At 47.3% G+C, this 18,183-nt stretch overlaps 1 protein-coding gene across 2 annotated transcripts in view; it reads left to right on the top strand.

The window, feature by feature from the left end:
* The window catches only part of CAPN9 (calpain 9), a 46,106-nt gene that overhangs the window by 3,355 nt on the left and 24,568 nt on the right, over positions 1-18,183 (top strand). For both annotated transcript variants that reach the window (XM_086679698.1, XM_086679697.1), the window contains exons 2-6: positions 3,103-3,172; positions 7,487-7,605; positions 9,082-9,215; positions 13,256-13,424; positions 14,326-14,409. In XM_086679698.1, coding sequence (XP_086535824.1) covers positions 3,103-3,172; positions 7,487-7,605; positions 9,082-9,215; positions 13,256-13,424; positions 14,326-14,409 — 576 coding nt within the window. The remainder of the gene's footprint in view (positions 1-3,102; positions 3,173-7,486; positions 7,606-9,081; positions 9,216-13,255; positions 13,425-14,325; positions 14,410-18,183) is intronic.

The following is an 18,183-nucleotide window of genomic DNA, read 5'->3' as shown; positions in this document are numbered from 1 at the left end:
CCCCCGGGCTTGACACCGCCTGGCTGATGGGTGTTCACTTGGTGACAGTTTCTGAGTCTTCTCCCTTTGTATTTTCCTCCATCAAACCACAGTTTGGATGCAATTGGATAAAAGTCTCCTGGACAACAAGTGACTGCAAGATGCAGCCCAGAGGCCGCAGCAGCTGCGGGCGTAGTGGGTGCAGTGGGGGGGGGGGGGGGGGGGGGGGATGGGCCGGCGGGAGGGCCGGCGGGAGTGAGCCACCGCGGCAGTGGGGGTCCTGCTTGCTGGGGCCCTATAGCGCCCCCTGACGGCGGCTGGCTGTGCAGGGAGCGCCGTGGGAGGCCCCCGGGTGCCCCTTCGGGGCAGGGGCTCCAATACACGTTCTGTACCTGGCGCCGAATGTCCAAGGTGGAGGAGGGCGGGCTGTGTGTCGCGCGACAGAGGCTGGAGAGGTTAGATGGCCTGCGCCGAGCCCCTCTGCTGATCGGGGAGGGCTACCGCAGGGACCTCACCTTCCCACCGCCCGGCCCTGAGCCGCCTGCAAACCCCCTGGGGAACTGGGCTCACGGAGGGGACACAGCGCGTGTGAGAGGGTCCCCACCGGCCTGGTCGAGGAGCTGCCCCCCACCACGTTGCGCTGCCCTTCCTGCCCTTCCCCTGGCCCGAGTTTCCTGAAATATTGGAAAATGAAGCCAAGCGGCGCTCTCCCCCAGATGTTCTGGGGGTCGTCACTGTGCCAGGCGGGCGCATCCTGCGGGCTGCAGAGAGCACCATCATTGTATACTGTGGCTCTTTGCCTTGAGAAGTCCTCCTCCCCGCAAAGAAATCGCCATCCTCTGGCGATTGTTTGGGACACGGGCCAGAGGAGCAGCAGGGTCCCGGGGAGCTTGAGGAAACCCCTTCAGGGCAGAGCTGTCCCCTGAGGCATCGACCCCGGGACTGGTGAGGACCTCTCCTTCCAGTCCTGTTTCTGGAAATAAGCAGGAAAGCCCCTTACTCAGCCTGCACTCAGATCCAGTTTAAATGACCAAGCGTCTGCTGTATGCCAGAACTTTCCTCTCTGTCTCATGATTTGTTGTTTCCTCTCCCTTGGACGTTCACCCGACTCCCTACTCAACGGCCTGCTTCTCGGAGACGCCCTCCCTGACTGCTCCAGCTAAAATAGCCTGCGTCTCACGCCATCACTTTCCATCCCGGTGCTTAGCGCTCCTGAACTTGTACGTCTGCTCGCTTGTTTCCGGTCTGTCCCCCCTCACTGGGCAGGGGGCAGGGGGTTTCTCTGTCTTGGTCTTTGCCGTAGTCCGTGCCAGGAATGGAGACTGGTGCCCCAGAAAACTGGAAAGAATATATGAGTTTTATACAATTGCTTTCAAATGCCTTTTTGTTAATGTTTTATGCGTATCTCTCTGTATATATAAGTGTATGTATAAATAACTATGTATACACAATAATATAATATGTGAACTATATAATAGAATATATATAATGCACTGAGGTAAAGTGACATGAGAGATATATGCACATATCTCCCACTATATAGTGTGTATATGCATGTGTATATGTGTGTGCATATATATATATATATGGTAAAACCTTGGACTGCAAGTAACTTGTTCTGTGAGTATTCCACAATGTGAGCAAACATTTCTAATAAATTTTAACTTTATAAACCAGCAATGTCTTGCGGTACAAGTAGTACGTGATGCCTAACGTCACATGACCACAAGTGAGCCAATGGTTCTCTCTCTCTGTCTGTCTCTCTCCCTTTCTCTCTGTCTCTCTGTCTCTCACCGCAGGATTGTGGGTGATCGTCTCCCATGCTCAAATGCTCAGTCTCAGGCCATGGCGTTTGGCAGAAATCAGAGATTTTTCAGGATGTTGGAAAGTTCCCGCAACTGGGACTCGTGTATTTTTTGTCGCTTCTAAGCACCTAAGGACAGTCCTTTGCTTTTCCATACAAGAGTGAGCTTAGGAATGCTTTACTTCATTCTGGGTCATTGGCTAGGTTCCTTGTTAAAGTTGCACGAAAAGAAAAAGATTCCATTGAACCAACAAACAGCCGTGATTCCATCAGTGATAGTGAAAGTCGTCCTACACAATAACCCTCCTCTCTCTTGTCTCCCTCACACCAGCCACGAAGCTTTTCAAAGGGAAGTACAGGTTCATTTATTTTTTTCTTTGTATTTTGCATTTTCCTTATTTTGTTATATTATATCACAGTATTGTAATCATTCTTATATGAATATTTTTGGGTTGCGGAACGAATCATCTGAGTTTCCGTGATTTCTTATGGGGAAGTCCGGTTTGATATACAAGTGCTTTGGATTACAAGCATGTTTCCAGAACGAATTATGCTCGCAAACCAAAGTTTTACTGCATATATATATATATATACACACACACAATACATATTTTAAAAAAGAAAGAAGCTGGGTGGGGAGAGTGGAAATTTGTATTTAATCCTAGACACCAGTCTGTGGTGTATTAGCCCATTTAAAAAAATTTTTTTTTAAATGTTTTTATTGATTTTTGAGACAGAGAGACAGAGCATGAACAGGGGAGGGTCAGAGAGAGAGGGAGACACAGAATTGGAAACAGGCTCCAGGCTCTGAGCTATCAGGACAGAGCCCGATGCGGGGCTCAAACTCATGGACCGTGAGATCATAACCTGAGCTGACGTCGGATGCTTAACTGACTGAGCCACCCAGGTGCCCCTGTATCACCCCATTTTAAGATGAGGCATTTGAAGCCCACAGAAGGTGTAATGCCCATAAGCTGGGAGTCAGGATTCGAACTCATGCTCCCCCTGACTCCTAGCCCAGGGCCTGAGTGGCAGTGGGAACCTTCGGTTCCTGGTCCTGCTTTGCAGCCTGGCATGGCAGGAGTTGTCTGACCAGAGGACTGCACTGAGGGACCGCGCAGAAGGTAGGACCTCTCCCCAGGGGATGAGGGATGTCTCCCAGAGACAGGCCCAGGTTTGTGGCGTCCCTCTGTAGGAAAAGAATCAAATACAGGAAAGAGCCCTCTGCTCCCAGAATGGAGAGAGACCCTGCACCTGCTCCAAGCACACCGGCCCAGGACGTGGCGGGCCTCACTTCAGTAACGCCTTTGTTCTTCCAGGAAATAGTGGAAAACCCAGAATTCATCCTTGGAGGGGCCACCAGGACAGATATCTGCCAGGGGGAGCTTGGTAAGTGGGGGAGATGGGGCATGGAGAGAGGGGGGTTGGACAGAGCACCCGTAGGGGCCAGTAGGAGAGGGCCTCTGAGCTGCTTCCATGACAAGGGCAGCACGGGACCCTGGAAACCCAAGGGGCACAGGGTTTGGGGGAACAGCACTGCTGCCCCCTGCTGCTTCCTCCTCTCCTCCCTCCCAGTCTGCCAGTCTGTGCCCCCAGATGGAGCCCAGCAGACTCTGGGCGACTTGTACTCTTGTTCCCTGGGGGTGGATGTGCCTATGGTGTGGGGCTCGCGATCCAGGAGTTTACAGAGAACAGAGATGCCCGGTGACGCCGGTCTGGCTCCCGGCCCCATGACACAGCTAATACTCGCATTAACTCATCACCATGTCACCCTCCCAGTGACCCTTCCGATTTTATAAATGAGAACCCGACGCTGAGGGAAGCTAAGTAACGTGAGTCACAGGAGCGATAGCTGGGTGGTCGGGATCTGAACTTGCTCTTAACCATTATGCCGCCCAGGGGCTCAGACTTTGGGGCACCCCACCCCCCACCCCCGAGCTTCACAATCTCCTTCCTACAATTGACCCGAGAGTACCCCCAAGTCAGTTACATTGGACCTTGCATTTCAGGATTTAGTCCAACATTGGACTGGGTTTACCTTTATTCTATTTATGAAAAAAAAAAAAAAAGACCTTCTAAAAAAAAAAAAAAAAAACCAGTGGAACTGTAAGCTTATGAGGCCCGGATTCACAGCTGACCATGCTCAATGACCCAGCTACCCAAACATTGAACCCAGAGTCACAAACCTAGAGGGATGATAGTTGGTAGATAGATAGATGATAGATAGATAGATAGATAGATAGATAGAAGATACATAGATTATGATGATCATAGATGATAGATAGATGATAGAAGATACATAGATGATGATAGATAGATAGACAGATAAATACATAGATACATAGAAGATACATAGATAGATGATAGATAGATAGATAGATCGATAGAAGATACATAGATGATAGATAGATAGATAGATAGATAGATAGATAGAAGATAGATAGATAGAGGATACATAGATAGATGATAGATAGATAGATAGATAGATAGATAGATAGATGATACATAGATGATACATAGATAGATAGAAGATACACAGATAGATGATAGATAGAAAAATAGATACATAGATACATAGAAGATACATAGATGATAGATAGATGATAGATAGATAGATAGATAGATACATAGATACAGAGAAGATACATAGATAGATGATAGATAAGATACATAAAAGATACATAGATGATAGATAGATACATAGATACATAGATGATAGATACGAAGAGAGATACAATGATGCAACATGAGTCCACTTACCCATGGATTTTTTTTGTATAAATATAGTATTGTACCGCCAATGGATTTTCTCTTCCTTATGATTTTCTTACTAACATTTTCTTTTCTCTACCTTACTTAAAAATTTTTTAAATGTTTACACGTAACATTACAGAGAGACAGAGCACGAGCTGGGGAGAGGCAGAAAGAGAGAGGGAGACACAGAATCCGAAGCAGGCTCCAGGCTCCGAGCTGTCAGCACAGAGCCCAACGTGGGGCTCGAACCCACGACCCGTGAGATCATGACCTGAGCCGAAGTCAGACGCATAAGCGACCGAGCCACTCCAGCTTACTTTATTGTAGGCGTGCAGTACAGGATACATATAACATCCAAAATATGTGTTAATTGACTTATCACTAAGGCCTTCAGTCAATAGTAGGCTACCGGCTGTTAATTTTAGGGGGAGCCAGAAGTTATACATGGATTCCCAGTTGTGCCAGGGATCGGTGCCCCTTACCCCCATGTCGTTCAAAGGTCAACTGTACATAGATGATAGAATTAGACAGCCTAGCTAGAATTTTGGCCTTCCGAAACTGTTTACATTCAGATTGGTCTTCATTTATTGAGGGTAAGCCTTCTCCGGGAGACTCTGTCTGTCCCTTCCTCATCTTCTCTCTCATCTCACCCCCAAACTCTTCCTCTATCTCCCTTCACTGCCCCCTCGCTTAGAAAGTCATCGTACAGGCTTCTTTGTGTTTCAAAGTTTTGGTTTGTCACAGGAGTGCAAACACCCATTTGGAATTACAACTGCATATTTAACCTTAGCTGGTGTTGATTGTAACTATTATTTTGTTTTCTTTATTTTTTTAGTGTTTATATTTTTGAGAGAGAGAGAGAGAGAATGAGGGGGGGAGGGCCAGAGAGAGAGAGACACAGAATCCAAAGCAGGCTCCAGGCTCTGAGCCATCAGCACAGACCCCGATGCAGGGCTCGAACTCACAGACCGCGAGATCATGACCTGAGCTGAAGTCGGATGCTTAACCGAGCCACCCAGGTGCCCCTGTAACTAGTACTTTATAACAATTTTATTATTTCCAAATACTGTGCATATGTGTGCACTTTTATAACACTTTTATTATTTCCAAATACTGTACATATGTGTGCACAATGAGGGCTAACAATAAAATGAACAGCTGTGAGTCTGCCACCCAAAATAAAAGCTAGAACATCACCATCTCCCACCTCTCCTGGTTGGCGGCCCCCTGCCTGCTATTGTCTGTTCATCCGGCTGCCCAACAAACTGACCTTGAGAGGGTACCCTTATTCTGGGCATAGCGCTGGGATAAGCAATACCCTGCAGAGGGTACGGGCCCAGCAGAGACAAAGCAATATTGCTCTGCTCTTGAGTCTTCCCCTTTGGTTTAAGTTGTGTGAATAGCACCGGCTTCTGAATCTCCTCCTTCAAATGCTCAGGGCATTCCTGGCTGAAGAGACACAACATGCCACACTCTCAGGAAAAGAAAGGCATTTTCCTGCACCAGGCAAAGCCATAACTTGGAGAAGAGTGGGGAGGAGGTCAGCCCCACAGCAGGGGCCCCTCCATCAGACCCCAGAGCTGAAAGCAGGGACCGGCTCCCGGGAGGCACTCAGTGAACCTTGCTGGACAAATGATCCTGTGTCCTTTCTCATTACCATCTCCCCAAGGCCGGACCCCAGGCTGCCAAAGAGCGGCTGAGGCATTCGAACCCTGTGGCATGTGCCCCCTGGGGGACACCCTAGGGAAAGCCAGAAGCAGAGCGACTCTGGGAGTCCTTTCCCTGATGCTAGGCCTTCTGTGAGTCTCTCCTGCCTGTACACAACAATCAGAAAGGGGTCATGGGGTATATGGTCTTTTCCAGAAATGTGAGCCCCGGGGAAGCCCGGCTGAGGGCGACGGGGTCTTGAATTCCAACGACGGTGGTGGGATCTATGGCAAACAGATCTGGGAGAAAACAGAGGGGTTCCCGTTGGTTAAATGGATACTTCCAAATATCTGCTCACCCCTAGTTCCCAAGCAGCAGTGAAGAGAGGGGCTCATTCCATTCTCAACGCGGGCAAGTGGCTGCGTCCGTCTGGTGCAGCGCGGATCAGTACGGTCTGAGATCTGACGGCACCTTGCAGTTGTCCTCTAGATGTGTGTTATCATGAAGACATCGCTGCAGAAATCCGTAGATCAGTCAGCAAATCTTGACAGTGAAAAATAATTGGAGGCGCGCCTGGGTGGCTCAGTCGGCTGAGCGTCCGACTTCGGCCCAGGTCGTGATCTCGCGGCTCATGAGTTCGAGCCGCTCGTCGGGCTCTGGGCTGACAGCTCAGAGTCTGGAGCCTGCTTCGGATTCCGTGTCTCCCTCTCGCTCTGCCCCTAACCCACTCGCATTCTGTCTCTGTGTCTCTCATAAATAAACATTAAAAAAATTCTTAAAAATAATAATTGGAGCTACTGCGATCTCTAACTACACGGAGTCTGGGCTGTGGGGAGGCCTCGGTGCCGTAAATATACTCCCCAGGCACTTGCAAGGGCTATTTCTGAGGGCCCCCCAATTTCCTGGGCTGCGCTTATGAATTGCCTATTTACCCAGCGCACGCTGACACGGACATATGGAGGCTTCGCCCTCTGGAGGGGAAGTCTCTGGAACCACACAGAGCTGATGCATAATGGAGCATATGTCTGAAACCCAAGTGAGCGTATCCTATAACGCTGGCCAGCCGACAACAGCTGTGCGTGATAAACCAGGCAAGGGAAGAGCCAGGAAGGGAGGCAGAAGGTGGCGGGGGTGGGGGGGTGGGGAGCAGAGGTATTTGGTGGTATTCTGTCCATTTCCTTAAACGCGGAAAAGACGCGGCCACATCTGGAACGCCCCCACTTCTCTTTCTGGCGTATAGAGTTTCCCAATTTACTGTGAACTGGGCGATGAAAACTGTGATTTATGGCCTTCATTTCGCAGGCGACTGCTGGCTATTGGCTGCCATCGCCTCCCTGACGCTGAATGAAAAAGCTCTGGTTCGAGTCGTCCCCCAGGACCAAAGCTTTGGACCCGGTTATGCCGGGATATTCCACTTCCAGGTAAGAGGGGGCCTTGGCCGGTAGAGCTAGGTCTTTGGGGTCCAACGTGACGCCACCCGCCTCTTCAGCTGCTTGGTAATCCCGGGAGGAATGCGCCCCCATCTGTGGGAAAGCCGCACCCCAAACTGGGCTTTGTCAAGGGCTAACGTCTAAACGCACTCGAAGGACCGCGTTCGGAATATATCCAGTAGAACTTTGGCAAGTCTGCAGGCCCACGCTACAGGTTTTCGTCTTTGGAATATCTTGTGCGTTCAGCATAAATGGCCTAAAACCCTTATACCTCTCAGGGAGTGGATTATTTCTCATATTTTTCTCAAACCGAGAGATTCTCCTTATTGAAGAAGCACAGATTTGGAGAGGTGTGTGAGGGTAAGAAATAGAAACAGAGAGAAGCACTGAGACGTCACCTGCTGGGGTCCCGGCAGGACACGTGTCGCCCCCGTGGGACCCGCGCAGAGCCTCACGTGGGCACGGCCTGCCTGGGAATTGGTTTGCAGTTTTCTTTCCATCCTGTTCCCTCTCCTCTCCCCACCTCTCCCTGTAGTCCCTGTGCAGAGCTGCCCACCCACGGATGCCCGCCTGTCCCTGTGCCTATGTGGGTGACCTCGGGCAGATTTCCTAGGGACCCCGGCCTTCACAAGCTGTCTGGAGAAACAAGGACTGATATCGAGCTCGTGGGGTGTTCACAGACCTAAAAGGATCTGATGAAGGGGGCAGCACGGGGCAGGCATGCATTTCTGTCCCGACACGCCTGGGCCAGCCCCGTCCCCTCCGTCCCCAAGGCCGGCAATCTGAGTTCTGACATGGATGCACTCACACACGTGTGCATGCATGCACACGAATGCATGCGTACACGTATGTGAACATATGCGCTCACACACGTAGCTGGACTCACTTATGGGTACGTGTGTGAACACACAAGAATGCGTGCGTGCGTACATACGGGTGCATGCACACTCACCTGGTGTCGGCACACCTGGCACGAGTGTGCCCCACCACAGCCTCTCTCTGTGTGTGAATGGCCAAAAGAGATCAGTTATAGAGTTTCCGCCCCCGGGCAAAGAGGCAACTCAAGAGGCAGGGACATCCAAGATAACCTGCGATTGGTGGAGAGAGGGACATGGAGAAGCGAGCTGCGCAGGAGCGGAGCAAACCCCACACCACCCCCTTTGCTTGGGAGAGAGGAGCTAACTCGGCCCACCCTGCCGAATGTCCACGTGTGACCCTGGCTTTGATGGGTGGACACTGGGTCTCCAATCCGCTGCCAGCGGTGGGGTGGGATGCTTGGTGGACAAAGTCCAGGGGACCCATCATGGAACCCACGTGTGAGTTTCCTCAAGACCCTAAGGGAGGTTTGGTCTGAGGGAGGAAGTGCCAAGGGAGCCCAGGGTGGGAGAAAGAGCCAAGCCTTTACAGATGGGGCTGGACCTCCCCTGTGCCTCACCCCCATGGTTTCCATCTCCATCTGGCCAACAGTTCTGGCAGCACAGCGAATGGCTGGATGTGGTCATCGATGACCGACTGCCCACCTTCAGGGACCGCCTGATCTTCCTCCACTCGGCCGACCACAGAGAGTTCTGGAGTGCCCTGCTGGAAAAAGCCTATGCCAAGTGAGTGCCCCCTGCAGGGCCAGGCCAAGGGCCAGGCAGGTCCAAGAAGTGGTCTCTATCCCCAGAGCCTTTTCAGAGAGCTTCAATGACCAGGGGACACAGAGTTCACAGGTGTGGCCAACCCTCTTGGGGCTCGGCCAGGCTCAGAGGTGGAAAAGGAAAGTGTGGATAGTTTTCCTGTCATGGCTTCGCTGTGCCCATCCTTGGGCAGAGTGGTGACACACGTCCCTCTTCTCTTCCTGTGTCACGAATCTGGCCTTCCGAAGAGCTGAGAGGGGAGGTGGAAGAAATTCTGGATGTGTTGATGGATCTTGGCTCTCCCAACTTCCCACCGAGCGCTGTTACAGCTCAAACATCTGGGCTGTGGTAAAATTTACCATTTTAATCCTTTTCCAGTATACAGTGCAGTGGCATTCAGTGCCTTCACATTATTGTGCAACCGTCACCTCCAGGGGCCACAGACTGTGCTTTCCAGGGCTGGGTGGGCATAGCTTCCTTCTCGGTGAGCCCAGCACAGGGAAATCCTCCCCCGGCAGCCCTGGAAAAGGCTTTGGGTCAAGAATTCCAGCTGGTAGGAGTCAGTGGAATATGAAGGGTATTCACTCAAAGAGTGAAGAATAAGTTTCCTAAAAAAGAAAATCTGTGTTTGGTTTTTGGTCATTAGAAGAGGCCCAAGATGATTGGGATACACCTCACCAGAAAACATGGACAGGGGACAAATAAACACATGGAAAGATGCTCAACATCATTTGTCACTGGGAAATTGTAAATTACAAACAATAGCGAAATACCACCACACACGTACAGCATCAATTTCTGACAAAGATGTGGGCAACAGGAACTCTCATTCATTGGTGGGGGGAGCCAATGAATGGCCACGGGGGGAGCCATGGTGGCCCAAATGGGTCATCCATTTTGGAAGACAAGTTGGCAGTTTCTTACAAAACTGAACATACTCTTACCTAATGAATCATCAGTCACATTTCTTGGTAGATGAGTCGGGTAAAAAGTCATTTCTACCCAAATGACTTGGATACAAACTTAGGTCCACACAAAAACCTGAACACAAATGTTTTTAGCCCCATTATTTGCAATTGTCAAAGACTGGAAGCAGCCAAGATGTCCTTCAAGATGAATGGGTAAATAAAGGTACTTTCAGGCAATGAAGCATTATTTAGCGATTTAAAAAAATGAGCTATCAAGCCATGAAAAGAAATGGATGAATCTTAAACGCATATTGCAGAGTGAAAGAAGCCAATCTGAACACACGACATATTGTATGATTCCAACTGTATGACATTCTGGAAAAGGCAAAACTATGGAGACAATAAAAAGATCAGTGGTTGCCAGGAGTTCAGGGGGAGGGACAGAGAGGAGTAGGGGTGAATATGTGGAGCACAAAGGATCTTTTTTTTAGGGTGGTGAGACTATTCTGTAGGATACTGTAATAGTAAATACATGATGCCATTCATTTACCAAACCCATAACCCTTTACGGCACAAACAATGAAGCTTAATACAAGAAGATTTAAAAATCATCGAGAAGGATGAAGAATCCCAGGATGAAATGCGGGCTATGCATTTCATCTAACTATATCACAAATTTATGAGACAAACTCACTGGGGGGTAGGACAAAAGGGAGCTAACCTGAGTAACGGTGGAGATGAGTGGGGTCTGTAGGATTAACGGCAAGAGGAATTATACACGAGCGTTCTACTTGGGCTGATAAAGTTGTTTCTCATAGGGACACAAGACAACATTCTGATACCATTATACATATATAATTGTGTGTGTGTGTGTGTGTGTGTGTATGATATATGTGCTATATATGTGAGTATATATATAATACGTATATTATGCATATATACATGTATCATATATATGTTTTGTAATACATATGTTTCATATATAATATATGATACATGTATATAATTGTGAATTGAACAATTAAGGCAGGTGGTCGAGCTAGGTTCCTCACAGTTAGAGAGGAGGTTACAAAGAAGCAAGGGGAGGAGGCTGGAATAATGCATGTTGTCATGGGTTAGGGCTGGCGACTCAGGCTGAACTCACATCTTGTTTGAAAGAGATGGTTCCATAAAGATATATGTATATATACAGGGTCAGTGTATATACATTATTTCCCCACTTTGTCAGCAGAGATGGCCTAGAAAGAATGGCAGCCCCACAGCAACAAGCACTCCTACTTCTCGGGTCTTGGTCTCTAAATACCATTTTCCAGTGAAAGGAACCAAGGCTCCGTGGAGATAAGGCTGATTGTAGGACAGGGGTGGGAAACTCATAAGATGAGCCTAGAGCATCTTGCAGTAGTAAGGAGTGAGAACACGTTTTAGACACACACGCACACACACACGCACACACACACTGATGGGGTTATGTCAAAGGGACCCAGGAGCCAGCTGGAGAAGCTGAAAATAGCCAAACCTAGAACACTGTGAGGAACAAAATAAGTAAAGTTGTATTGGATTATAAGCCAGAGTACGAAGCAAATACCCATGAGTCCATTCTGATATAAACAAACGACTGAATACATAAATTGGAGAAAAGAATAAATCTACCCTATAGAAGAATTGCAAGTCATCTAAGGTTGAGCAAAACTCCCTGCTCCTTAGGTGCATCCTTCCAAAGGGGACGGCGTGGACAGGGGGAGAGAGAGTAACTATCTAGTGGAGAAACCTAACAGGCATGACCTCCCCCAGGTGGTCAAGGCACCATGGGCAGCGATAAGTCATGGTGACACTATGGACCCTGGATGTGACGTGATGAGAAGGACACCTTACTTCTGTGGTCTCCCTCCCCCAAACCCATAACCCCGGTCTAACCAATAGAAAAACAACAGACAGATCCTAATTGAGAGAGATTCTACAAAACACCCGACAGTATTCCTCATAATTGTCAAGGTCATAGAAAGCAGGGAAAGTCCGAAACACTATCACAGCCAAGGAGACATGAGGACTAAGTGTGATGTGATATCTTGGATGGGATATCCTGTTCTTGGAACAGAAGAAGCATATTAGGTAAAAACTAAAGACATAAGAAGAAAGTAAGGACCTTAATAATAACAATGTATGGGTTCAGTCACTGGGAACAAGTATACCACACTAACGTAAGATGTTAACGCTAGGGGAAATTGGGTGGGGGTAGATGGGAACTTTCTGTACTATGTACAATTTTTTCTTTAAATCTCAAACTGTTCTAAATGGGAAAGTTGGTTTTAAAATTCAAGCAGGATGCCTATATGTGTGTGTATGTGTGTGTGTGCACGTATATTAATTATATTATATTATATTAACTTATATTAATATAACTTATTATATTAATAATATTAATAAAAATACAACTAATATTAATAGAAAATATAATAATATTAATATAAATTTATATACAATATATAAGCAGGCATAGGGCTTTACCTTATATGAATTTATATTAATAAAACTCATATTCATAAAAAATACAACTATGAGAAAAAAGGTTGGGATTATGCAAGACCAGAAAGGAAGAAAAAGATCTTCAACTTTGTCTCAGGTCTACATATAGCTGACACCTTTATGGTCAAGCCCTGTTGTGTGTAAGATGAGAGAGAAGGAGGGAGGGAGAGAGGGGAGGAGAGAGAGAGAGAGAGAGAGAGAGAGACTCATTTAAACCTCACAGCAGTCCCGGGAGGGAGCATACACCACCCATCACCCCCATTTTGCAAATAAACTGAAGCATTGGGTAAAGGAGGTGTCCCCAGAGCGCTCAGCTTGTACATTGTGGATCCAGCCCTTGAACCTGCAGCCGGTCAGAGTCCACGCCCTTTACCACCACAGCCAACTGCCTGTCTCACAGAGAGCCTGGATCCTTGGAGCTCCAGGTAAAGCCCTATGCCTGCTTTCCATCTTCCTTCCCCATCACCCAGCCAGGGCAACGCCCTGAACGACGGGCCCTACAAGTTAGAAAAATCTTTGGCCAAGGGGCGCCACCTGGTGGTCTTCCTGGTTCCCTGCAACGGTGTCCGTGCTTCCTTGCCGCCCTTACAGGCTGAGCGGTAGCTACGAGGCTCTGAAGGGAGGCAGCGCCATCGAGGCCATGGAAGACTTCACCGGGGGTGTAGCAGAGACCTTTGCAACTAAAGAGGCTCCAGAGAACTTCTATGAGATTCTGGAGAAGGCCTTGAAGAGGGGCTCTCTCGTGGGCTGCTCCATTGATGTAAGTCGTTCATTGGCTTGTTCACATGCACCCCCCCCCCCCCCGCTGCCCTGGGGCTGGGGATCTGGGCCAGCTGCCCTGGCCCCGTGTGAGGAAGAACATAACTTTCAGGCAGTGGGAGGGCGGTGTCAATGTTTATTTTCATTAAAACAGAGGCTTTAATTTCATGTTTTCCAAATTACAAAGTTGGGGTGTACTTACTGTAGCCAGTGGGACAATCGTGCGATCTATAAAGGCAAATCCCTATCTCCCTCCCCAAGTCCCAGCCCTGTGACACCGGGTGTGTGCCCTTCACGCCCCGCTCTTCTTCGTACACACAGGCATGCACATACATACACAACCACAGCAGAAGTTTAGTTTGGTTTTACTAAATGGAATCTTACTTCATACGTGCCTGAATTTTTTTTTTTTTTTGCTTCGTATATCATTAAAAAATTCATATCTGTAGATAGGACTCTGACAGTATTTCTCCAATGTCTTCATGCGTGCAAACACACACACATATACTTTTATCCCAGCTAGTTATTAGAGTCCTGTTCAAGCTTTCTGTCTCCTCTTGGGTCGACCTTGGGAATGTATTCTTTGCTACTAAATTATCCATTTCGTCTTCGCTTTCAGGCGTGTGACATAGGGTTGTCTACTGTTAAATGCCGGCTATCGTCTCTTGGGTGTATGGGATCTTCTATCTTGTGCCGTGCTGCATGATGGGGGCGGTCAGGTTGTTCTGTTTGGGGGCAAAAAGTGAACTTGTGGCGGGATTCAGGGTCTCCTCACCCCGGCGCGAGGCTATGCTTCAGGCACATGGCTCGAAGGGGCCAGCCCCGGCCTGGAGCTCGGTCTGGGCAGGGAGGGAAGGGTTAAGGTCCCCAATGGGTCCAACGGTGCTCTTTTCATGTTCCAGATCCGAAATGCTACAGAGTCTGAAGCCCGGACACCTTTTGGTCTCATTAAGGGCCATGCCTACAGTGTGACAGGAATTGACCAGGTAGGCGATGTGAACCCCTGTGGACAGGGTATAGGAATAGCCTCGGTCGTGCTAGTCCCTTATACTTATTTAGTGCGTCACATTATATATATTTCTTCTTTTTAACATGGTTCCTCAGACACTTAGGCAAAACGTTTTGGAGGATGCATGCCCAGAGGTGGGATTGCGGGATCTGAGGCATGTACTTAATTGCCTAAATAGTGCCAGATTACTCTCCAGAATGGTCGCAACACGCTACGATTCCACCAGTACACGTGTCAAATTGTCCCCTCCTCAAATTTCTGCCAACAGCCGGTCTTTGCATTTTGCCAAACAAACGGGTATGAGGTGATCTTGCATCATTGTTTTAATTTGTATGTATCCGACTGCCAATGACTTCAAGGGTTTTAAAATTTTGTTTTTTCTGTTTTTAATTTAAATTTTAGTTAACATACCGTGCAATATTGGTTTCAGGAGTAGAATGCGGTGATTCCTCACTTACATACAACACCCAGTGCTCATCACAAGTGCCCTCCTTAATATCCCTCACCCATCTGGCCCATCCCCTCCCTCCCTCCCTCCATCAACCCTCAGCTTGTTCTCTGTCGTTAAGAGTATGATCTCGTTAAGAGTACCCCTCCCATATTTTCATGTTTTGTTTCTTAAATTCCACATATGAGCGAACTCATATAGTATTTGTCTTTCTCCGAGTGACCTATTTCACTTAGTATAATACACTCTAGCTCCGTCCACATCGTTGCACATGACAAGATTTCCTTCTTTTTGATGACTGAATAATATTCCATTATACATATCACATCTTCTTTATCCATTCATCAGCCGATGGGCATTTGGGCTCTCTCCATAGTTTGGCTATTGTTGATAGTGCTGCTATAAACATTGGGGTGCATGTACACCTTCCAATCTGTATTTTTCTATCCTTTGGTTAAATACCTAATCGTGCAATTGCTGGATCATATGTCAGTTCTATTTTCACTTTTTTGAGGAACCTCCATACTGTTTCCCAGAGTGGCTGCTCTGGTTTGCTTCCCACCGACAGCGCAAGAGGGTTCCCGTTTCTCCGCCTCCTCGCCAACACCTGTTGTTTCTTGTGTGGTTAATTTTAGCCACTCTGGCAAGTGTGAGGTGACGTCTCATTGTGGTTTTGATTTGTATTTCCCTGATGAGGACTCCAGGTTTTTTTTTTTTCTTTTTCGGGATGGTTTTCTTTTTCAGGGGTCCTTGTGGTTCCATGCAAATTGTAGGATTGTTTATTCTAGCGCTGCAAAAAATGCTGGTGTTATTTTGATAGGGATTGCATTAAATGTGTAGATTGCTTTGGGTAGTATTGACATGTTAACAATTTGTTTTTCCAATCCATGAGCATGGAGTACTTTTCCATTTCTTTGTGTCCTCTTCAGTTTCTTGCATAAGTCTTCTACAGTTTTCAGAGGAAAGATCTTTTGCCCCTTTAGTTGGGTTGATTCCTAGGTATCTTACCGGTTTTGGTGCAATTGCAATTGGGGTTGATTCCTTTGATTTCTTTTTCTGCTGCTTCATTATTGGTGTACAGAAATGCGACACATTTCTGTAGTTGATTTTATATCCTGCAACTGCTGAATTCATGTATGAGTTCTAGTGATTTTTTGGCGGAGTCTTTCAGGTTTTCTACGTAGAGTATCATGTTGTCTGCAAATAATGAAAGTTTGATTTCTTCCACGCCGACTTGGATGCGTTTTATTTCTTTTTGTTGGCTGGTTGCTGTAGTTAAGACTTTCAGTACTACGTTAAATAGTAACAGTGAGAGTGGACATCCTTGTCTTGTTCCTGACCGTAGGGGAAAGGCTCTCAACTTTTCCCCATTGAGGATGATATTAGCTGTGGGTCTTTCATATGTGGCCTTTATGATGTTGAGATATGTTCCATCTATCCCTACTTTGTTGAGGGTTTTTATCAAGAATGGATGCTGTATTTTGCAAGTGCTTTTTCTGCATCTATTGACAGGATCATATGGTTCTTATTTCTTATACTTTTTTTTATTAATGTGGTGTATCCTACTGATTGATTTGTGAATCTTGAAGCAACCCTCAGGGCATCACAGTCTAAACCACACTTTCAGATATTTTTGAGGATGTCTCATCTAAAGGATGAGAGACAGCTGGAATTCAAAAGAGCAAAACAGGAGAGAGAAGGAGAGAGAGAGAGAGGGAGAGAGAGAGAGAGAGAGAAACATGTGATTCCACCAGAGTTAACGACCTTGTTTAGCTGGTGTGGGAGCCTGGGCTTTGTTTTTTCTTTTTTTTCTTCCCTAATTCTACCAGTCTTGTACGGGTCATATTTCTCTAGAGAAACAGAACCAATAAGATATAGATAGATGAGGGGTGCCTGGGTGGCTGAGTCGGTTAAGTGCCCAACTCTTGATCTTGGCTCAGGTCATGATCTTACAGTCTGTGCTGACAGTACAGAGCCTGCTTGGGATTCTCTCTCTCCCTCTCTCTGCCCCTCCCCAGCTCATAGTCTGTCTCTCTCCTTCTCTCTCTCTCTCTCTCTTAAAATATACTTTAAAAATAATTTTAAAATATAGATAGATGATAGATAGATAGATAGATAATGAGGAATTGGGTCACATGATTATGGAGTCTGAGAAGTCCTGTGATCTGCCATTTGTAAGCTGGGGATGATGTTCTGGCCCAAGTGCAAAAGACTGAGAACCAGGAGAACCAAGGGTACATGTCCTGCTCTCAGAGCAAAAGAGGACCAAAGTCCAAGCTCAGCAGTTAGACACAGAGTGAATTCTCCCCTTCTTCCACCTTCTGTAGTTCTATTCAGACCTTCAGTTGATCAGATGAGGTCCACCCACACTGGGGAGGGCCATCTGCTTGACTCAGTCTACCTATTCTAATCTCCTCTAGAAACACCCTCACAGACACACCCAAAATGGTGTATAACCAAATATCTGGGCACCAGTGGCCAAGTCAGGGTGACGCATAAAATTAACCTTCAAAAGTCCTATTCTCTGCAGCTATAGTCCAGGGTGGAACTGATTCCCGGGGGCTTCCAGACCCACATGCACACCACCCTGACTTCTAGTGAGTGCTTGGTTTGGACAAGCGCTCCTGGGGGGACACGTGGGAAAGAGAAGCAAAGGGGATGACCTGGAAGAGGAGGACAAGAAGCCAAGGGCTGTATCCTCTCAGGTTCAAGTTCAACGAAGTCCGAAGGCTTGTCTTTGCCCACTTCATGCTTCTGTTGGACAAGTCTCAAACCCGGTTTGTAGAGGACACCAGCACTTCTGGTCTCCTCCTGTTGCCACCCATGTTTTGAGAAACCCAGTCTAGAGGAGTGGGGAGTAAGGAGTGCAGAAGGAAGCCAGTCCTTCCTCCTCACCAGGGGATACAGTTGCATTCTTTAGAATTAAAACTATTTGCAAAGTGTTCTTACCTCCTCCTTCCCACCCATAATGCCTTGCCAATCACTCACTTGGGTAGGCAGGTGGTTTTTTTCTTTTTGGCAGGTGATTTTTAATGTTACATCTTCCAAATATTATTTTAAGGAATAGAAACCTTTCATCACATCTGTTCAGTTGTTTTTCCTTTCTCTCCACCAATAAGGGATTTACCTTCCGTGAACAATTCTCTTCATGGACATCTTAAATGATGAGCTGCGGGCTGCATCTTGGACCCTGGAGAGGCTACACTAACTTAATTTTTACACGCCAAAAATATAATTTGTGCCCAGTGCATGAGGGTAAAGAGTTTTGAGCTCAAATTTCTGGTTCACTGATGAACAAAAGTC

The sequence above is a fragment of the Puma concolor genome, chromosome D2 (assembly GCF_028749965.1).
Source record: "Puma concolor isolate L17-30 chromosome D2, mPumCon1.1.hap2, whole genome shotgun sequence".
In the NCBI taxonomy this organism is placed as follows: Eukaryota; Metazoa; Chordata; class Mammalia; order Carnivora; family Felidae; genus Puma; species Puma concolor.
This window is presented reverse-complemented; position numbering and strand designations above follow the sequence as displayed.